At 31.2% G+C, this 22,881-nt stretch overlaps 4 protein-coding genes across 5 annotated transcripts; 1 reads left to right on the top strand and 3 right to left on the bottom strand.

Moving 5' to 3' along the window:
* Window positions 1-34: 34 nt before the first annotated feature.
* On the bottom strand, window positions 35-1,161 carry eIF3f1 (eukaryotic translation initiation factor 3 subunit f1). The gene is made up of 4 exons (XM_076401261.1): window positions 1,001-1,161; window positions 657-913; window positions 365-604; window positions 35-311 (listed from the first exon to the last, which is right to left on the bottom strand). Exons 1-4 carry the CDS (start codon window positions 1,107-1,109, stop codon window positions 84-86), a joined length of 834 nt encoding a protein of 277 aa, XP_076257376.1. The 5' UTR covers window positions 1,110-1,161; the 3' UTR covers window positions 35-83.
* Window positions 1,147-8,757, top strand: LOC143194432 (uncharacterized). The gene is made up of 15 exons (XM_076401221.1): window positions 1,147-2,716; window positions 2,769-3,456; window positions 3,581-3,826; window positions 3,888-4,005; window positions 4,060-4,373; window positions 4,435-4,765; window positions 4,819-5,055; window positions 5,113-5,397; window positions 5,450-5,710; window positions 5,767-6,076; window positions 6,633-6,837; window positions 6,891-7,188; window positions 7,253-7,472; window positions 7,536-7,742; window positions 8,389-8,757. The coding sequence occupies exons 1-15, from the start codon at window positions 1,834-1,836 to the stop codon at window positions 8,508-8,510; spliced, it is 4,725 nt and encodes a 1,574-aa protein (XP_076257336.1). The 5' UTR covers window positions 1,147-1,833; the 3' UTR covers window positions 8,511-8,757.
* On the bottom strand, window positions 8,746-12,890 carry LOC143194449 (uncharacterized). Of its 2 annotated transcripts, none has more exons than XM_076401258.1 (7): window positions 12,749-12,890; window positions 12,415-12,502; window positions 12,149-12,268; window positions 11,981-12,095; window positions 11,825-11,929; window positions 10,522-10,650; window positions 8,746-10,097 (listed from the first exon to the last, which is right to left on the bottom strand). In XM_076401258.1, exons 2-7 carry the CDS (start codon window positions 12,481-12,483, stop codon window positions 9,427-9,429), a joined length of 1,209 nt encoding a protein of 402 aa, XP_076257373.1. In that variant the 5' UTR covers window positions 12,484-12,502; window positions 12,749-12,890; the 3' UTR covers window positions 8,746-9,426. The 2 variants fall into 2 exon arrangements, with proteins under 2 accessions (XP_076257373.1, XP_076257372.1); XM_076401257.1 differs by lacking the exon at window positions 12,749-12,890 and adding an exon at window positions 12,608-12,739.
* Window positions 12,891-17,952: 5,062 nt separating this feature from the next.
* cos (kinesin-like protein costa) lies at window positions 17,953-22,498 on the bottom strand. Its single transcript, XM_076401229.1, has 6 exons — window positions 21,152-22,498; window positions 20,968-21,098; window positions 20,726-20,898; window positions 19,779-20,660; window positions 19,349-19,598; window positions 17,953-19,290 (listed from the first exon to the last, which is right to left on the bottom strand). Exons 1-6 carry the CDS (start codon window positions 22,405-22,407, stop codon window positions 19,088-19,090), a joined length of 2,895 nt encoding a protein of 964 aa, XP_076257344.1. The 5' UTR covers window positions 22,408-22,498; the 3' UTR covers window positions 17,953-19,087.
* Window positions 22,499-22,881: the final 383 nt, after the last annotated feature.

Below are 22,881 nucleotides of genomic sequence, written 5' to 3'. Positions count from 1 at the left end.
TATAATTTTTAGGGTTTCATGCAAAACACCAAAATATTCCATGATATTTATTACTTAAATACATAGAAATAACTTAACAAGTGTTAAACTGACGTTAGCAATGTTAATTTTTCATTCAGTTGTAGTTGGGTCTTAATTAGTTGGGATAGACTGATCACCATCAATAGATCTTTAACATTGCTATTAAACATTTCTGAGAACTGTTCTGAGGTCATATGTGGCACAGAGTTAACTAGATGTAATAAGCTTCGTCCTACTTCATTGTTAGGTGGTTGTCTATCACTCAAGACATCCTCTACATAATTCAACACCTAAAAAAGCATTTTACGTCTAATCTAATTAAATAGCATAGCAAATTATTTACCTGATCTAATAAAGCACCCATTTTATTGCCAGCTTCTGCTACTTGAACCAAATCCAACATTGGATTTACATTTCTGGCTCTTCCTGAACCTGTAATAGTTTTTTGACATAGTTGAAGAGCAAATACTTCAGGATCATAACATGATATTTCAACAGGTATTGAGGTAAACATGCAACCTTGTTTGCCATTTGGAACTCCAAAATTTACACAAACATATGCTTTAAGCCCCATACGGGCTCCCTAAAAATATAGGTATGTGATATGTACAATGAAAAATTTTTGTTATCATTACCTGTAAACTAGTATCAACAGTCAAGTGAACAGGATTAACGCATTCTCTCGAGTAATATTCATGAATAACCGAACTGTGGTTAGTAACTTCATGACCAGTTGCCCACCAACCAACAATGTTTTCATTTGAGTTTACTCTTTTGTTCAATTCATACACATCCATGGCATAGGCCAATTCAGCCTCCACTTGATCATCATATTCTTTGTGTGGAACACAGAAACAATTCGTGACCTCTACTATCCCTTTATCAGAAGTTCCTATAATGAAACAAAGAAAGAGGCATATGTAAATCTTGGTATAGGTTAAGTATACTATTGTAACATCAGAATTACAAAAATTAATACCTAGAAGGGTTCCGATAACTCTATTTGATTCCGCATTTCGCCTTTCGTAAGCATCAACTATTTGATACAACACAACTGGATGAAGTTTTACAGTCAAGTTTAGAGCCATTTTGAACAGCAAAGAAAATGACGTTACTTCACCGACAACAATGACAAGAGACACAGACGTTACCAAGTGTGACCAACATAATGACATGAAATTTACTAGAATTTATTCAAATCGGCAGAATTTTAGTATTTTCTACAAATTTATTTTAGAATCAAAAGTGATTTAGTGAACATGGTTTTTAGATATTTTATTATTTAATAATATCTAAGTTAAAATTGTGTATTTTTATGGTAATTCATGAAGTATTTATAGTAGTAATTCTGTAAAGTTTGGTGTCGGTGTTCGGTGTTAATGGCCAGTAGCAAAATGGTTTGGCGGCGACAGATCCGATTCGGATATGCGTTGTTTTGGCATATCTGCAATGCAGGCGTGCCTCGTTTCTCCCAGTCGAAAGCGTGTGCGGGTTTGATATTTCTAGGCAAGGATTTCGGTCGGCTAACGAAGCGAATTTTTAGAAAAACAATTTTACAGATTTCTCACCCCTCCCCACCTGACTTTTTTAGGTTTGTTTACAAATGGATCTCCTGTCTCCCCATTAAACTATATATGTTGTTAAAATGGCAAATATAAAAACATTTGGGGCATTTTCACTGTGTTAAGCCGCGTGTTAGTTTCAATATTGCGTGACCTTCTTAATCGGATTTCAATGACACGATCGCTTGGAAATGTTAATTAAAAAAATTAGTCTGTTTGGGTGAACTATATTTTGAATATACATATTAAGATGAGTAGTTCAGACGATACTTCATCAACAGATTACTCAACCGATTCGTCAGATGAAGATGGATTAGAAACAGCCTTAATATGCGGGACAAAATTACAATTACCCCAAGGGTTATGTGAAAAGAGAGAAATATTTGAAGAATTTTTTACAGTTGACTTGTGGAATTCATTTTCTGATGATGACAAAGAACATCTGCAGTCATTTCTTCCAAATTTCCCTGAAGATGATGATTTGGAAAAAACTAAAACATTACAGAGGTTATTCGATTTTGAAAATTTCAGATTTTCAAATCCTTTGATAAAATTTTATGAACATTTAAAAGCTGGATACTTTAGACCTGATATAGCTCAAATGAGAAAGGTAATACATAGAGCGGAGAAGAAGGAAGCCAAATATAGATATCGAAGCTTTAGAGAACAACTAAAAAATGAAGTTATAGAATCTCAAGAAAAACATATTAGTCAAATAAGGACATTACCACCAGGTGTGGAAATAAAACAGGAAAAAAGAAAATTACTTATCGATTATGTACCTCAAAGGACTAAAAAGCGTTATTTCCAAATTTTGAGTTCAATTAAAGCAAAGACAGATGACACAGATGTTTCTTCAGATGAGAATTATCCTGAAGGTCCTCCACCACCTCTGTCAAGGAAGCAAAAGAGACATTTAAATAGCATAAGAAACCATTTGAATAATGCAAAAGAAAGAATGTTTGGGTCAACGATGGTAGCTAAATTGAATGGGTTTTCAATAGACCTAGAAAAATATGTAGTGTCTCATTACAATCCTTTTTATGTTAATGATGAATCATATAAAGCTTTGCTCTATCACCACAAAAAGCGGAAGTTTGACAGTTATGATGATCAAGAATTAAATATAGAAGGTTTGTATATATTTTAATGTAGTAGTTTTAAGTGTACAATTTATATTTTTAGGTATCTCTATAACTGATGTGATTAATAGGACTCAGTTACCATTTATCAAAAATCTGCAGAGTAAATCTCCACAATCTGATACTAAAAATTTCACCAGAAAACGACCGAAGAAAGAATTGTTTTATCGAAAATCTCCTGACTTTAATAAAATCAATTCTCATTTTGTCACAAATCACAGTTCAAACTCTGATTCAGATTCCGATTCTATTGTAGAATCAACTGTTTCAAATCTAAACACAATTACTAAACGACTTAAAACCAATAAAGTAGGTAAGAAGATATCTTATTCGCCACCTATCAAGGATGAAATTAAAAGTGAACCTATGGAAGTCAGTCCACTTGCTGATTCTCAGATTCATTTAAATATATCAAATACTAGTTCAGAAAAGATCAATCCAGCAATATCATCACTTCCTAATAGTTACAGTAAAATATCTCAGATTAAAATGGAGGATTTGGAAGCTATAGATATAATGAATACTCCAATTGAGTTGGACAGTTCTGATATTGATATTATGGGTTTAAATATTAAGCCAGAACTGATGCAGGATACACATACTAGTTACTTTTCTTTGGTGAGAGATATTATTTGCTCTACAAGTGAACATAGAATGAATATGTATACATTACAAGAAAGATTGAAAGCTTGGCAAGAAAATCCCATTAGTCCGTTAAATGATTGGTATAAGTAAGTTGACGTGATTATTAATGATATTTAATAATTTGTTTAAATTATATCAAATTTAATTAAAATTTTGTAATGAGCCCAATTGATTATTGAAAAGTTTGTAATATATATATTTTTTACATAGTTTGGTTGATAACTGGATAAATATTCTTCCATCGGCCATAACGTTTTTATGTGGTAATGCATCGGAACAACCTGATGATTTCGTTCCTTATATGGAATACAAACAATCCTTGGATGTGTATCAATGGATAGGCGCTGGACGAGATTCTGATCAGCTTCTGTCTACCTTGTGTAGCTTTTGGCTAAAGCATAGGACTGAGAACAAGTTGGTATCACCAACTGAAATAGACATTGATATTGCTGACAGGTAACGGAATAGATCATTTTATTTTTGGCCATTATAGTTTAACCAAATGTTATTTTGTTAGAGACACTACACCTCCACCGCCTAGGTGCCCAACAACCTGGACAGTTCGGAAAGCTACACCTGAAGAAATTCGTGATTATAGAGAGCAGGAAAGAAGAAGATACGACAATCCCCATAAAGTAATAATACAAATGGTTACTGTTAGATTTTTACATATATATTTACTATTTTAGGCCTTTACATACCGATGCAACGGTTATGAATCGGTGGTCGGTCCATTGAAAGGAATTTACAATCCAGCCTCTGCTAATACTAAAGCAAGAGGACATACTATGCTAAATGCAAATAGGCCTAATTTTGTTACAATTTTGTCTCTAGTAAGAGATGCTACAGCTCGATTACCTAACGGCGAAGGAACTAGGTCAGATATATGCGAGTTATTAAAATCATCGCAATATATATCTAATACCGCACCCGATAACATTTTGCAGTCAGTCGTATCTGGCGCATTGGATAGAATGCATACACAGTGGGATCCGTGCGTCAAGTAATTTTGCTTAAACTTCAAACGAAGGGCCGTTTAAGATAGTTATTATTTATAATTTTAGGTACGATCAGAAAAAAAAGATATGGATTTATTTACATAGGCATCGGACGGAAGATGACTTTGAAAGAATTCACCAACATTATCAGGGCGTACAAAAGATCAAAAAGTCTGCCAGGAAATCACCAGCGAAACCTAAAACTACCAAGACCGAAAAAACTATGAAAGTCACTAAACAACAAAGTCATAAAGTTGTACCAATTTCGGCGTCAAAATTAAATACTATATCTGTATCTATACCAGAACAGATTGATGGTAGAGATTCATCCAATAGAATCGAAATTGAAGATTTTTCTGATATAAAACAGGAGGTGGTCGAAGCTATTGATATATTAGTAAAAAATTATTTAGTTTTTTTTAAATGATGTATGTAAATTATTATTTTTAGGATGTTGTAGAAACTAATGTGAAACAGTCACATTCTACAGAGTCCGTAATAGTTACATCTTCGGCGACTCTCCAGAAACCGAAGACTGTACGTCGGCAAAGTTTATTGCAAACAAAAATATCAAATTCCGCGGAAGATAAAATGGTCGTAGTTTCCCTCCCAAGTTTAGTTAGTACGAACCAGAAAGCAACTAGCTTACTTTTGAGTAATAATTTGTCCAAACAACAATTGCAAGAGGTAACCATTTTTCCAATGTAATCATGTTATTTTTCTACTTTCATCTTAACGTTTTAGCCCTCTCAAAGCCAATCTCCTACATCATCTCCGCTCAAATCTCAATCTTTGATAAAACAATCTATAAGAAAAGATTGTACTGATCAGGATTCAACAGAACTCGTTCAGATTTCTGGTTCAGTAGGAGTGCTAAAGACTAAAGGACAAATGGTAAAAATTGTGTCGCCATCTCAAGGGAAATCTGTTATAATTCCAACGTCGAATCCACAAATTTTGAAACAGATTCAGGAAAAACCAATTAAAGGGCAACAATTTATACAAGGTATCGCCTTGCAATCTAAACAAGTAGGTATATGTTTTCTTTCTTTTTTTTGTTTGTTAACAGTAAATTTTTCAGAAGTCTGGAACCAAGTTGGTAGATATTTCAAATACAGAGACAATTAAACAAGTAGAAAAATCAAAACAATCTGTCAATATACAGCAAGTTTTACAAAGCAATGCAGCTCAAAATGTTAAAAATATGACTCTTTTGAGACCTCATGGTGCTGTTCAAAACCTCCAATTGGCTTCGATGAATGTACGCAGTACTTCCGAAACTCAACAAAGTTTACAAAATATTGTAACAGTAGCCGTTTCGAAAGGAATGCAACCGACTGAGGTAAGCCCCGAAAATATCCCAAAAACCTAAAAAGTTAAATATCAATGTTTATATAGAGTGTACAAATAAAAACGCCAGGAAATTTAACTCCCGCTCAGACGCAACAGATTCTACAGACCATTAAACAAAAGTATCTGCCCAATACAAATCTGTTAACATCTCAGCAACAAATAATATTTAAACAAAAGACTGGATTAGTACAAGTTCAAAAGCAAACTAGTTTGCAAAAACCAGATTCCTTGGCTAAATCAACGACTGCGGCCCAAGGTCCTGTAGTCGCTAAGGTTCTGACAAACGCCGCAGGGCAAGTTATATCTGTGGAAAATTTGTTAGCACATCAAAAAACACACGGAACATTACCCCCAGGTAGTAAAGCTTTTTTAGAGAAAGATAATAAGTTATGGATAACTTGAACGAACGCATAAAAGCATTGCATATTTGTTCATGTTTATATTATTAGTAGGGTTTCCCTAATGTATAGTACTAATTGAGTCTTATGAAGAATATTCATATATATTTTTTAATGAGACAGTAATTTTTGGTACAAACTATGACAAAATCCTTCAATACCAATAACATTCTTAATCAAATTCTTCCACAATTGATCATCATGTCCAAGTATTATCAATGTAAATATTTGTTAATATAATATTTGAAGCAGTTTCAGACCTTTCAAGATCGGTTATTTAGAATTTCGTAACCAAATGTTTAGTTCAATAAAGAAAGAGCCGATAGGTTAAATAAATACCCACGAGCTTGTTATTATGTTAACAAGCTTAACTGCCATATATGCATTATCTTAAATTAGCATATCTTTTTTCTGCTCAACAATTATACAAGCCTTGTAACAAGTATGCAATATTTTTATTCTGTAGTCTATAACGAACTTTTTTTATACAGTTTTAAATTCATATCGTTTTAGGTACAACGTTGCGTGTACAAGGTACTAAATCTGGTCAGCAGAATATTATTCATCTAACTAGTAGTTCAAAGGCAAATGCAGTAGCTCAGTTTACTGTGGGAACACAAAATAATATTGTCACATTAACTACGCAGCCTAAATTGGTTGTTGCTTCGCAAACTAGTACAGTTACAACTGTAACATCGGCCAGAACTCATACCACCAGGTAACTATCCATCTGAGTACTGTATAGTATTGGTAATTCATGTTGTTTTTCAGGACTGTGACCACACCTCGTACCCAACCATCCAAAATAACATCTAGTGTAAATCATCTAATGAATTCAAAAATAATTACATCAGAAGGCCAAAAAATTGTTCAACCTAAATTGGTTATGGGTCAAAGTATAAAAGTTCCTACAAAGACGGGTGGCAAAGCTGCTACAATGAGTGCGAATAGTTTACGTATGGTAAACGCTGCAAATTTAAATTTAACTACAATTGATGGAAAACCAGTATTATTGGCGAGCAAATCGGGAACGATTCAAGGGATGCATAATCAAAACGTCATTTTGCAGGTTATTTTTCGTTTACTACATATAACTTAACGTATTTTCTATTAACATTTTTTTTGCTGTATAGACTCATCAATCATCTTCTGGGTCTTCTTTGGTTTTACAACCATCTACAAAGAAAGCTAGTGTAGCTAATCAGGGCCCAAGTTCACCTAGCATAAATGTGCTAAACTCATCGGGAAATATTGTTTTTACCCCTCCTACTATCAAGAATCAACTTTCGCAGCAAGTTATATTGTCCAATCAGCAAAAAGCTACTTCATCCTCAGGTCCTGTTTCATCTCAGAGTAAGTTTTAACTCTTGTATAGTTTGCTTTTTGTATGGTTGTTCTATTTTTTTATCTTAATAGATCACATAGTGTTGGGAGGCCAATCAATTAGACTGCAAACTAGTAATGCCTCTGGTAGCCAAAGAGTGGTTTTGGCTAGTCAGGGACAAGGTGGTCAGATTTTGGCCCAACAAATTTTGTTACCAGCGGGTTTCCAAGGCACAGCTATAAATATCAAGTCTCTTCAAGGTGTTAAAGTTATCCCTATAGCTCAAACTCAAGGAAAAGGTAGGTATTGAAATAAATTAGATAACTGCAACAAATTATAATAACCTCTTATGCTCATCATTTGGTTATTAATAAAATTTGATATTTGCATAATGTACAGTAATCAACAAAAATATTCCATTTTTATATTTTATCTTAAATTTATGTCTAACATTTCTTTCCTAAATAAATGTTTCCAAAGTATATCTAATTTTCAAGAAAGCTTCATGCTGCAACCACATTTGCTAATAGTTAAAAAATCGTTTAAGTGTGATATTTAGTGTCTTTTAGACATAATCGAAAGTAAGTCATTTCATTATTACGGATAAAACTTCAATGCAAGAGACATTTTGAGTAAATAAGATGTTACTCTCATTTAATTTTATTCAACATTACTTCCAAACTGGTAATATAATAATTTGAAATTATTATTATAAGCTCTCGGATAATTTGTTTAAAAAATTTGTAACAACAATCCTGGTTTACAACAGAAAATAACATAGTGGTAATAGCAGCTATACAAGTTTAGTTATATAAAAAATATACAGATTTAATGGTCGATTGAGGACACCATTTTCTAGTATCGATCGGTAATTTGTCTTATATAGTCATAGACAAATGTTGTATATGAACAATCTTCCTTCTTCCAAAAATGATTTTGTTTCAGGTGGCCAGAGTAGACAGATATTTGCAAAAGTGATGAGCCCAAGCATAATTAAACAATCTCCTCAAGCGTCGACCGTTAAGCTCCAAGAGACTTTAACAATTAATTCTTCAGAGAGTGATTAGATTTTAGTACATGTTTATCTTTTTATCTTTCAATTTTATTTGATTAATCAAATAAGAATAAGTGAATTGTGTGGTAGAGTTTTAATAATTAATAGTTATATTTTTGTGCATTGACATTTTAAGTAACACTTTTTAGTTTTTTCTTTTTATTTTCTGTAAATATATAGATATTTTTCTCCGTTGTGAATATTATGGTTTTGCAACAGTATTTACTTGGATAAAATATATTACATACTTATTTTGTAAATTATTTTATTTTTACGGTTAGGATATAATTCTCCTAGAAAATATTTTTCGAATACATTTGGAATAAAAGTGTTGTAGTATCTGTATCGATGTAGGGTTGCATATTTTATACCATGCCCTATGAAAGAGTCATTTAAATTAATAAAGCAAATTATTTATTTTATGGTACCACTTCTATCAAAATGGCATACTACAATTAACTTGCCCAAAATAACAATGAGCATTACTATTAAAAAATTTAGTTTTCACTAAACCCAATATTTCTATGACGAAACAGTCGTCATAGGTATTTCATAGAAAAATTCAAATTCAATGAATATCTAAATATCTATTTAAAATGTGTTATTAGCAAATCTGCAGATATTCATAGAATTAGACAAATAAACTTTGTATTAAATTTATGTATACATTCTCAAATTCTTTTGACAAGAAACATGAGTAAAATAATATAAGCTTTAATATTTATAAAATATTTACACTTAGTTATATACACTTACTTAATTACAATAAAACGTTTTTTAAAAGTTTTATCTAATATCACATACCTATCAAGGCAATAATATTTAGTAATAATTGGGAATAGCATCAGGACGTGAGAAACATTTATAGAATATTTTAAAACTTATTTTTAAATGTTATATATACTTGAGGGAGTGTTAAAATATTGTTATCAGTCATTCAGCAAATTATCTATTTCATTAAGTAGGTCATCTTCAGCTTTAAAATTAACATCGTCATCGTCATTATCATCCGACAATAGATCTTCCTCCAGAGACTTTGAGGAGTTTGTACGTTTTATTTCTATTTTGACCGACTCGAAGTTTTTATTCGTCGTTTCCGTCTCCGTGGAGGTCTGCATGTCGTCAGTTGGAACTTTCAATTTGCTCAAGTTGAGTTTTCTCAAGGGCCTTTGAAGTTGTTTTTCTAGTACTGGCACATCAGGACTTGTACTGGTCACTTCCGTTTCATCAATCGTTTCTTTAATCTTTAACGGATTATCTAGTTTTGCAATTTTATTCCTGGACAGTCTTATAGGTGAATGTTTTCTCTTCCTTTCATCTGATTTGATATTTGTTTTTGGATCTTCAGGTCTTTTCTCTGCTCTTATTTCGGCTAGAGATTTTACTTTAAACTCGGTTGTTTTAGATTCATCGAAACCCAGTTTACTCCGGGCATGTGCGATAGAATTGCGGTCGGAAGTTTCGCCACCCAATATATGAGCTAATTCTTCAGGAGTCAATTTTCGTTTAATACTCGCAGTCTGTCGTTTTCTCGTTTTTTGCATGATCTTGTGCCTCAGATCGTCGCTTGAAGTTTCTTCCGAAAAATCCATTGCTTGATCTACAAAAGAAAAAATATTTTAAAATATAGGTCTATTTACAACGTTTTAAAATAATCGAAGATTGTTAAGTCATGAATAACAAAATCCATTTTTAAATCAGTTTAATTTTATTCTGCATATTTGAAATTATATTTAAATAATTGCTTTATGTTATAACGATACCTTAGTTTTCAACAATTCAATCAACACATTTTATAGGAATCTACTCATATGAGAAGAATTAATAAACTCTAAGGAAATAAAGATGTTTTTTTTAGTTCATTAAATTTTCTAAGTCATTAAAATACATTCTTTATTATTTTTTATAAAATAAATTCAGTGTAAATTACCTACAATTATTTCAACGTCCGTTATTAAAATTGAATTGACTTATAAATAATTAAAAATTTAATCTTAATATTAACATATGTTCATTAAACTTACCTGGATAAGAGTAGAATGCCGCACAAGCTGCGGTAATTTTCTCCAGCTTTATCTCGTCCAGGGTCTTGACTTCGGGACTTTCACCCACTTTATTCGCCACTTTAATAGGGGTATTTTCACTGTCAGATTCTGCAAGAATACACCCAAAAGGGTGACATTAAAACACAGAAAAAAATAGTTTCATACAATGTCCCAAGGCGCATTCTTACAGAATCTAAAAGAAAAACACAAACATGAAGGATAAAGGTCTTTAATATTTTATAAAATACAAAAAAGAAAACAAATCCATGATGCACAATGGAATATTAAAGATAGAGAGGCAACCTTTATATCAATATTCATTAGTTATACATTGTATACTAAGAAAATATGTTAACAATGCAAATTTCCCCACATCAGAATATACAGAAAGAGATAATTATAAAAATCAAGAATTATCCCAGGGCTCCGGTATATTCCAATGGGTTTCATATTTTAAGAACAGAAAATAATCAAAATAAATTCGAGTAAAATATGTGACTAGTAATTGATACACTGTATACGGTCTTTCGGTCACAAAGGGGACTCAAAATTTAGGAAGAAGTAACAGTAACATGTCAATACTGTCCCCAAAATGAACGAATCCTGCTGCCATATAATACATGAAATACTGTGTAATAATTTAAGAATGCACCCTAGTCATTTTCTTAATTAGTTATATTAACCATCAATTGATTAATAGATTACATTGTTGTAGCATGTAATCAAAGTGTTATATAGAGAATATTATCTTATCTACAAAGTCTAAAAATCCTTAGTATTGAACCAGCAATTATAAATTATAAAAAAATATTTATAAAAAATATCTTATGCAAATATACAGCCTCAATCAGACAATTACCACTGTTTTCAATTTATGCTACCTATATGATAGGTATATTTTATACAATCATTTGATAGTGTACTCCAAAAAAACGAATGAATATTTTCTTTACTATCCTATAGTAACTAATACAGAAAAAGTACTGTAGCAATCTTGACACTGATTGAGACTATATAAGAAACACTCACAATTTCAACAAAACACCAATACAACAAGAGAAAACATATGTATTTTGCCAACAAATTAACTAAAGCAAAACTCTTATATAAAATATATATAAAATAACAAGTTTTATCTGAGCCATATATACATAATGAAAGAAAATTCTAGTCCTTTATAAATGCTCAAAAAGAACAAAAAGAGGGAAAAACCAAATGTTAAAATTCTCAAAGGCTCATAAACACGCTCTACCATTTGTAAGTTACTTAACAAGTTGCATACCTTCTTCGAAATTCACTACTAAACTATCGACAGGAGTGCCAGAGAGGGTACCTTTATAATTATTTGCTTGGTTACAATTCTCTGGTAAAGTGTTTTCTGTTATATCTGCAAAAATAAAAATTAGAAAATAAAACAAACACCAAATAAATTATATACCTTTTTCATCCCTCTGGTTTATTCCCCTTGATTTCTGATGCATAAATGGGCAATGTGGTTTTAGACAACCTCCTGGTTGTGTTTCCCAATAACAAGGAATAGCTTTCCGATTTTTCTATAAAAGTAATCAAAAGTAATAATGTACTAATCTATATGTATCAACCTTACTCTTAATTCCATATGTCTAAAGTTGCAATGCACATTTAAACATTTTCCTTCTTTCCAAAAAGCACACATTGTTTCACAACCAAGTGCGGAAGGTTCGTGCCGAAAACCACAACTGTCTCCCTAAAATTGATAATTTTTCTAAATTATGTATGATTCTCTTGTTTCTTATAAAAATCATTTAATAACATTACTTAAAATTAAAATAATTCAAAATAGGTAAAATTTATACCATATGGGTAATTGGGGTATAACCCGAGGGTACTTACCTTTGAACATGTTGAATAATAGTAAAAATAGCAATCATTGGTCTTTTTGGGAGATTCTAAATCCGTCATTTTCTTAAAGAAATTATCACTGAAAAAAAAATAGAGGGTATATTAATGTTCTTAGGAATTACCGCTTCTATTATGAAATAATAATTAATATATACAATTAGTAGTAAATAAATGAAATCGATACCAATAATAATAATCCTCAGTTGGCATATTATTCAAAAAAATATGAATCAGTTTTAAAAATATTAATGTAACCAAAAATTACTTAAAATATTTGATAAATAAGAAGTTACAAAGTAATAAACTGATATAGTCGCATATTTACCTGTAAAAAAATATTCTAATAAGGTGCTTTTTTCAACGAAAAAAACTCTTTCAACGCTTGGTTTTTTTGGCGTTTAATTGACAGATATTTTCGTCTTCGTAGCCTTTAGCACATGGTCCCAGATTTAAACGCCATGTCCTATAGTGGTTAATTATTGAGGCTTTAAAAGCAGTTTTCTGTGGCTAAAATAAATTACAGATTACTATAATTATATATAATAACTTTCTAACTCATTATAATTTATTATTTCTAATTATTTATAACTTAATTTTTTTTAAGTCAATTTATAAAAAAATAAAATACCACAGAATAAATAGATTCAGAATACGATATCCTCTATGGTAGGGGTGTTGGTCACTTAAAAAAAAATATCGATATATGGTTATCGATAATTTTAAAAGATATCGATATATCGGGGAAAAAAATATTGATATATATTTTGCAACAAATATAAAAAATATTGATATTTTACAAAAAATATATAGATATTTTTACGAACAAATAAAAATATTGAAATATTAGCTTAAAAAATATATATTTTTTCTAAATATTTTAGAGTAGCGATATTTTTGATTCACATTTAAAGTTAAGTGCTAAAATTAACCAAAACTTACAATCAAAAATCTTAAACCCTTACAATCAAGTACCAAATTATACTAATAATTTATAAGTAAGTACCATTTTAAAAGGTTTATTAAAGCTATTAAAATGATGAAATATATTTAATTTTGAAAAAATATCGAAAAATAACGGCTTAGAAAAATATTGAAATATCGGTCAAAAAGTATCGACAAATAAATGGATATTTTTTGGCATCCCTAAAATCCCCTGTATGTATGAAGTTGGAACACCGTATTGGTTGTCCGAGGCACCTAAGGGCGCGCAAAGCAGGTTTAGTTTCTACAGGAGGAAATTAAAAAGTATGATTAAAAAATATTAACTATATTACAGGGGGAAATTAAAAAATTAAATTTTAATAAAATAATTTATTTAAATACTAGTTAAAATTTCTATAAAATATTTTCAAAATGTATCAAAAACAATATCTAATATATTTTTTAATTAATTATATCTTACATTAGATATGCTTACTACAATCTTAATTTACAAACTAACTTATTACTACTGTTCTGTTGTACATGCATTAATACACAAGCAAGGCGAGTACGGGAATAATACATCAGTATGTTTTTCCCAATTTAAAATAAACAATCCTACTTAAGCTAAAGTTAAGAATACACTTATATACTATACAAGTTCGTGTGGTTTGGTTCACTTCAATCTTCTGAATTCCTGTGTGTTGTCCAGTAGCTGTATTGATACCACGTTGCTGTGATTTAGTAACCTTTTTTCATGTTTCAAGGCAAAATCTTCGATCACTGTGTATCCATTTGCTTTCGATTTCATCGAGCACCTATTCGATGGTTACGTACTGATAATTTGGTAATTAATCGTAAAACTTTGTTTTGGGTACGTTGGATTACTAGTTGATGTCATTCCTTAGTGCAAGCCCATATTTGCAGCCCATAGGTCCAAATTGGCTTTACGATGGACTGATAAACCAATCTCTTTGATTTTAGGTCAAGCTGAGACTATTTTCCGATTAATCGGTACAATTGTTTGACTTTCAGTCTAATATGCTCTGATTTTTGTCTAACATGATGTTTTCAGTTTAACCTACCATCTAGATATATTTTGAGATATTTGGTTGATTCTGCTTGAGGAAACGAGCATCAGTCAGTGACAAAATTAACATGTAGAAATTTGGAGCTATTAAGTTGTATTTTCCAGGCTCTAATCCATTTGTAGATCTTGTTGACCGCTAATTGTACTTTTTCTACAGCCTTAGACTATGTCATCGACAAATAAAGGTACTGTTTCTTTTATTGTTGGGATATCAGCAGTATAGAGCAGATATAGGAGGTGTCCCAAGACCCTTTGGAACTCCAGCGGAAATAGGTTTAAGTGTTATGAATGCTCCTTCATGAGAAACTCTAAATTTTCTTTCAAAAAGATATGATTCCAGCAGTAGACAGTAATTCCTTGGTAACAATTTGCTCATTTTGGATATTAATCCCAAATGCCATACCCGGCAAAAGCTTGTGAGACGTCCAGGAATATTGCAGGGTAGTATTTCTTTTGTTCGAATGCCTTTTCAACAACCGGTATTACTCTGTGCATTCAGTTGTCGAATGGTGATTTCGAAATCCAAATTGGAAATCTGGTATTTCTATAAATGTTTTAAATATTAGAGCCACATGAGCCTTTTAGAATTGAGGTTTTTGTTAATTTATGTATCAACTTACATTAGAGAAATCAGATTTACAGCCATATTGGGCTGATAAACAGGATTTATATTTATTGTAGATTCTATATCATTCGGTTGAAATACGTTAGTTAAATGTTTTGCGAATAGTTCAGCTTTTCATCGTTGCGTCGAACCCATTCGTTTTGATCATTTTTAATAGGCGGTGCTCTAATAATTGGTCTTTTAAATCTCCGAGTTGCTTTCCATAGTGAGCTAGTTCTGGGATTAATTCACTTACATTTTTTCGAAGCAACTCTATATATATATTCATTATTCTTTTGATTTGTCTGATGTTTAAATACTATTTTGTCTACAGCATTTATAGTTCTGTGCCATACATAATTTTGAGGGGGTATTTTACCTCACATTCTGATTTCTTTCTTGATGTCGGAGTATCTTCTTTTGCAGCAGACCGAATTTGTTCAATAATATTTCGGGTTTGCCGTTCAAGATCGTCTATACTTTTGAGTCTTACGTTTAAACTGATTTCTTCTTGCATTATAAATCTAAACGTGTTCTAGTTAGTATATTTGATAGTAAAATTAGATAAAATTCTTTGTTTTTTTTTCAGAACTGTCGCGCCTAGTGTTAACAATACTGGAGTGTGATCAGATGATAATTCGTACGAGCTCTCAATTTGCATTTGATTTGATAAAGTGCCTTTTGAAATGTAATGGTTCAGTAAGTGTGCCACTTTATTATTATTAGTGGGCTAGTAAGTGAGTACACGCCCTGAATGATAGTTACAATGGGTAATATTTATTGCTGCGAGTAATTCGTTTACTTTTCCAGGTGTTATTAGTATTGAACCCCAGGCTATGTATATAATATCAAAGTCCCCTCTAATAATAAACCTTGGGCTAATTTTAATAAATCTCTGTTTTGTCGTTGTGTTATTTTGTAACTTGATGGACAGTATATAGCTCCTATGTTTATTTCAGCGCCGTTATTTTCAGTGCTTACTATCGTAGCTTGTATTTCTTCTTATTTTATCTCGTTTTGTTGAAAATGCTGCATATTTTTTATTTTTATTGTTAGAGTTGTTCAGCCTCGATCACGTTCACTGGCGTGTACTGTCCAGTTTGCATAATAACCCTGTATTTTAATGTAATTTTTTTAGAATAATGAGTTTCCGATATGAGAGCTATATCTATATTATTTGCTCTCAGAAATTGTTCTAGTTACCGGACTCACCGCTCCCTGTTCTCCGCACTGTTCCGTTCCCGGCAGATTTACCCATTTGCGTTTCATGTTATAATTCTTAAGAACGAAATACTCATTTTTGTTTTTCTTTAACTTGTTTTGGGATTTTTCTAATTTTTCTATCCTGTTTGCTGACAGACTGAAATGCGATACTGAGCAATGTTGGTTACAATTTCCTACTTTTTTACTTTAATTTGTTTATTATATATTTTTAAATAATATAACTCAATAAAAGATTCATAAAAGTATATATAACAATTCTTGCTTGCAATATCACCAATATGTGTGGTAGTACTTAATCTTTTGGTGTTATGCTGTCTGATTCTTATGAGTATGAAGGTGAAGGCACATATTCATTTGTTTCAAAAGCAGCGCTTCTGCAGAGAAATTTGTATTATAATTTTCAGTTTCCAAACCTCCCAATTTACTTTGAAAAGTATATAATATTTGCACTTGATACTTTTAATCTCGAAATCAAATTGATACACGAACTGATCCAAGGTTTCACCTTAATTCATGAAATAAGGTTGCTAAATCATAACAACTTGGAAGCAATACAACTACTGGACAACACACAGGAAATCAGAAGATTGAAGCGAACCAAACCACACGAACTTGTATAGTATATAAGTGTATTCTTAACTTTAGCTTAAGTAGATTAGTTTATTTTAATTTGGGAAATATATACATACTGATGTATTAATCCCGTACTCACCTTGCTTGTGTATTAATGCAAGTACAACAGAACAGTAGTAATAAATTAATTTGTAAATTAAGATTGTACTAAGCATATCTAATATAAGATGCAATTAATTAATAAAATAAAAACGTACTTTTATTGTTTTTGAAGATTTTAATATGGGCCAAGCAACTGCTGATTCAAATATTTAACTTTTAAGCAATATTTTTCATTTCGATAGATTGAGGGAAAATATGTAGATTTTAATGAAAGACTTACTATCAAGATTATAATCAGGAATTGAATCTTGATTAAGCAATGATATTCTACATTTGGGTCGATAATCGGTCGATCTGAAATACAAAAAAATAAACCTTCTGTTCAAAAGTTTTATGTAGGAGATCATAAGAGGTTTCCTGAGGTTTATCATTATTTACTTTACATCCAGAAAAATAACAATATTTACCTTTAATACTGTAAAAATAGCACCAGAAGAAGATATTTCCTTACAATTATATACAAAAATAAAAAAAACAAATATAACCTGTCCAAGAAAGAAATGTATTTTTTTACCTCCGGTCGTCTAGTGATTTGGATGCGCAAAACCTGCTTATGAGTGTTAACGTTAAGCTTTTTGATTTACTAATGATTAAATCTTGTTCAATGTGGGTTCTGAACCACGGTCATTCCCATTAGGCTTCATTCCTGCACTACCCAGCTTGTTAGGTGACTGGATTAGTTTTCCTTGTCGGATTTTGCACTTTTGTTTATGGACTATCGTAAACATAGTCACAACGATGTTATACACTTCCGCCACTTTAGCCATTACCAGATCGACAAAAAGGCTGTAGTATCGATTGAAAGAAGTAATTACGAAAGATGCAATCATAGATAAAATTAGATGCAATTTATGTACACGGAATGCCCAAAATTGCACATATTTAGCTCTAAAATCTGAATAAGTAATTTTGTAAGTTGAAATACACTTTCTGGTGCCTAAAATAAATAAAAGCAAACAAGAAAAAACGTTTATTTGGTCTTTTAATTCATTGTCCAGTAGATAATTAAATACAAAAAATATTCTACATAGCAAAATTGTTATCCAATGAATATTTCCTTTCTTCCGGCATAATTTGGTTTTAGTTGATGTAAACATTTTGAATTCCTCTAGTTCGTTAAATCTAGAAGTCACTTCGAAAATAAATTATATAAATCTAGTAAGTTTTGTATACAAAAACCTCAATTATGTTATTAATAAATATTAACCCAACCGTAGCACACCTAATCAAGTTCATTATATTGGTATTTTTGTATTTCCACGTTTCCACATGAATTTTTGTTGCCGAAAGTTTCTTATGTCTCAAATCATTTGTTTCATTTTTATTTCTATGATTTCAAATACTTTAGAAGTAAGTTGCGGTGCTAAAATATTAACCACCTATGAAACTTGATTGATATCTAAAACAATTTCTAAGTTTTTTAAAATCGCGTGTAACTAAAATGACACACTGATGTTACACTGAAACGAACTAAGTTTTGGGATATACATTTATTTGAACATATCAGTAACACTTATACAGTAAATATTGCTGAAGTCTCTTTAAATAACATTAACTCACATACAGGGTGATCTACTTGTTACTTTCATTTGATAAAGTTGTACGATCGATGAGAGCACAACTCCCAATCATTTCTAAAAATTAACCTGTTTGTGGATTTATTTCACAAAATGGATGTGACGCGTTTGCGGCTAAAATTATATTTAATCGAAAACTAAATTGTTTAATAGGGGACAAAAAATTACTTAGCATATCTCTTTTAGAGCATTCTGTTTACAGTAATGGGGTTATCAATTTTATATTGAAATGGGAGTAAGAACCAATAACGGTATTATTTCAAAATGCACCCCTATCAGTTTGCTAGACCACAATGGTTTCTTCGTTACTATATGTGGGCTTGTAAAATTATAAATAAGCTTCACCTAAAAAGAGTATTTTGTAGCCAACATGTGTCATTACTTCCTAAACAATTGTTAAGAGTATTTTGTTTCTTACAGGGGTCAATAATACTAATATTGTCAATGTTCAAGTAACAATAACTTCAAAAATAAACAGATAGCCACCCTATGCTATATGTATTATTCAAATGTCTATTCCATTTTATTGGTTTGTTGAATGAACAATTTATTTTTTTGTCTTGTAATTTTAGCTTGCGGTGATGGTATTACGTTCTGCAGTTGCCTAGGTACAATCTCGGTTGTTCTTGCGATCCTTGTGATTCTGGTTATGAGACTGCTATTTTTACCAATTTTATTGGATGTACCAGCCACAGGTCTTGGTATTCCTGGTTTTCCTACAGTATAATAAACAGCATTTTGACTAAGAATTTTCATAAATCAACGATTATTTACCTAATATACCCATTATACGACAATCATCACCGCCTCCATGATTACCATCGTTGGCCACATGTCGTAGAATCAGATGAATTTTATCTTCGTGTTGCTGTTGCAGATTAATCACTCGTCGTTCGCCCTCCATTCTAACTTGTTGAAGATTGTGGCTTAGATTCTGTACTCGATTAATAAGATTCTCATTTTGATTTTCGTAATCCAACACTTGTATCTCCAGTTTTTTGCTGCTTGATCTCAATTCAATTACCTAGATATAAGATTTTTTAAGACTGCTTCAATACAAATATTAAGTTGTATTTTTTATATGCAACTTCCAAATGGGGATTTCAATAACGTATAAAATAAACATATATAAAAATTATATTTTATTAGATTATAGCAGGTTATAGGTTTTTAGCAGTAACTCAATAAATAATGAATATTTTACCTTGTGGAAATACTTATATAGTAGCATGCGCATTTCGTTTTCTCCAAGTTGCATTAACCGATCCATCAACATGATATCGCCCTGATCATCTACTTTTTCTAATGATTTATCATTATCTTTCCGGTGCCCGCACAATATTTCATTCTTATACTCGATAGCCAGATCAATGGCTTCAATGGCCTCTTCATATTGAATTAATTTTTTTTCCTCCATTTCATTTAAAATTCTTTTGTTTTGTGATTTAACGTCTATCTGACAACGTTGCTCAATAAGATATTCCCGAGTCTTTCGTAAATTCCGTATTTCGTGTCGATATCTTTCCAGTTTATCATTGGAAATAGATAGTTGAATGTCGCTCAACATTGAAGACGATGTATGCAACACAATAGCTTTAGACATATCAGGACTTTTTAATTGTTTATTACTTTCCTTGGATTTATCCACCATATTTTTCTCATCTTCTTTTAATTGTGTCTCATACATCTGCTTTCTCTTCTCTTCGCGTTTTTTTAATTTTCTGAGTTTTTCTAACTGTCTTTTAGATGTATGAATACTGTTTTCTAATTCCATTAGCTTTCTACTGTCTTCTTCTGTAAGCGTCTTAACATTTTCGGCATCTTTGAGCTTTGTTTCAACATCTTCCAATTCCTCTCGATACTTATTTTCTAGATAATGATTTTTATTTAAATGTGCTTGGTTAATCTTTTCCTGTGTTGATTTGAATTCTTTTTTAAGTTTTTGACATTTTCGCTCTATTTTAGAATGAGCATTTGACTTAATATCTTTATGCTTTAACAATTGTTGAATTAAATTCTCCTTCACTTGAATAGTCTGCTCCAGATCAATTATTTGCTTACTATATCCAACAAGTAAGATATTAATCTGAAAACAAAAAAGTTACTTAGATTTAATAAAGAAAAAGCAATATGTTAACTCTATGAGATTACCTGTTTCACAATTTTCTTTTTTAACTCATATGAAACAGGTGGTTCACAAGTTGATTCCTTAGGCTGGTTCTCAATTGGAAAATCTTCTTCACTAACTTTTAAAGAATTTAAGGGGTTTGGCTTTTCCTGTAGTTCTTCTAAAGAATGTATACTATTTCTTCTTCCCCTCGCGCCTACGAATATTTATGTTTAATTTTTACAGTTACAGTTCTCTTTATAGTGCCATTTCTCTTTTATGTTACCTTTTGATCTGTAAGGATAGCTTAGGAAACTGTTGTTACTATTTGTTGGTTGACTTTGAGCACTGATGAAGTTTTCTTTTGCAATGATCGAATCTGTCTTTTGTTGAAATTCCTCTATTAGATTATCTAACCTGTAGGTTCACTTATTAATAAAATTCTATAGGATATTAAAAAGTATGCTCACTTTTCTATGAAATTATGATCTTCATCCATTAGTTCTCCATCAGTTTCACTATTACTATCTGAAAAATTCTCAGTATCTTCTTCTTCAATTCTCTCTAGAGACCTATGAGGTTCGGAATTATCACTTAAACATTCTTCACATTCTTGTTTTAACATTAGCCATTGAGAAATTTGTTCCACTTCAGTCTTTTTAAGGTATCCTGCAGAAACCAATTTTTGAAAAAGTTCTTCTGCATTGGCAACGAGCTTTAACAACTGATTTGCAGCAAACTGAAGACCAAAAATGTCCATTGTTTCTGGTGAAGGCCTGTTTTCATATGTCATATATGAATTTACAGTAACTATGTTTTTTATAACTTGGGCTCTAGAGGCAATCTGTAAGGTGTACAAGGTCTCACCAAAGTCACTAATTAGAGGTGATAAGCAGCAAAGCAACAATGTTTTGGCACGTCCGCCAAAAGAATCTCTTAATAAAGTTGTAAGTACAGACTGATTATATGGAACATCATTAGTTCCAAAATTGTTAAGTTTTATGCAAGGATTTGAAAGTGTCATTATACATGCCTGTAATGCTTGGAGACCTAAATCATTAGGAACAGTTTGAGTTATTCCATTGCTATCATATATCAGAAATTTTTCACACCCTGCTAAGTCTGAGAAACTAGCAGTTGAAACCCTATGTTGGACACTACTATCTACCAACCACTGCTGTTCTAATGTAATTGTAAACAATGTGTGAGCACATTTTGGAGCTAAATTTGATAATCCTATTTGAATAAGTTGAAAAGCATCTAATATATCTTCGATCTCTATACTTCCATTGCCTAGTAAATCTTGCACTGTATCTCCACATATTTGTGACCAAGTAATATGAATAGACCACGATCTATCCCGAAATTGTTTAAGTTTTGATAAACTATCTCTAATAAATCTGGGTACCAAACCTTGTTCAGATTCACTAGCAGCGTAGTGCAATCCTGGTCCATATAAGGAATATGTTTTACCCGTATGCGATTGACCAAATGTAACAACACTAACATCACAACCCTCTAAAAAATAGTTTAAAAGAGGACTCACTGCACTACTGAACAAGACATCCTGCGTACAGTTAGCAGGTAATGCATAATTTACAGGATACGTTTGATTATTAGAAAGTTGTACAGTATTATTAATTGAGCTTGTTTGGACACACACCAGGCTTTCAGAATTTGGTGGCACAGGACAGAGACGAACAGCAGTTTCCACGAAGAATTCCATCGCAGAATTAAGATACTTAAAACAATTTACTCTAGGATTTAAAAAATATTTACATTTCTTGACATTTGTATATACACAACAATTAGAAATGTCAATTTTGAAAGTCCAAATGTCAAAAATTTGAAAATCGATATAGATTTCTACCTGTAGAAATTATAACTACAAATAATTTGATGTTAGAAAAAACCCACTCTAAATAAAATAGGGATTAAAGAGAGGCTTTAAAACATTGTTTTTAATGGTAAAAATATTATATACGATAATCGATCTATTGATTAGTTTTGAAAACGACATTAATTTTTTCTATGGACATTAACACCATCGAATTTGACATTGACAAATATGGTCTAGTTTTAATGTTGAATAAAGTCGATATATTTTAATCGATACCAAACAAATAATCTTTTTAAATAATGGGTTCGCGCAACAGAATAAACGTTATTATGCCAAATGTAACCATTTCTTATTATATAT

Source organism: Rhynchophorus ferrugineus, unplaced genomic scaffold (genome assembly GCF_030347505.1).
Source record: "Rhynchophorus ferrugineus isolate W39M unplaced genomic scaffold, kcgeb_rfMv2 rfM3, whole genome shotgun sequence".
NCBI lineage: Eukaryota > Metazoa > Arthropoda > Insecta > Coleoptera > Curculionidae > Rhynchophorus > Rhynchophorus ferrugineus.
Note: the sequence above shows the minus strand (reverse complement) of the source record. Positions and strands in the feature narration are given on the sequence as shown.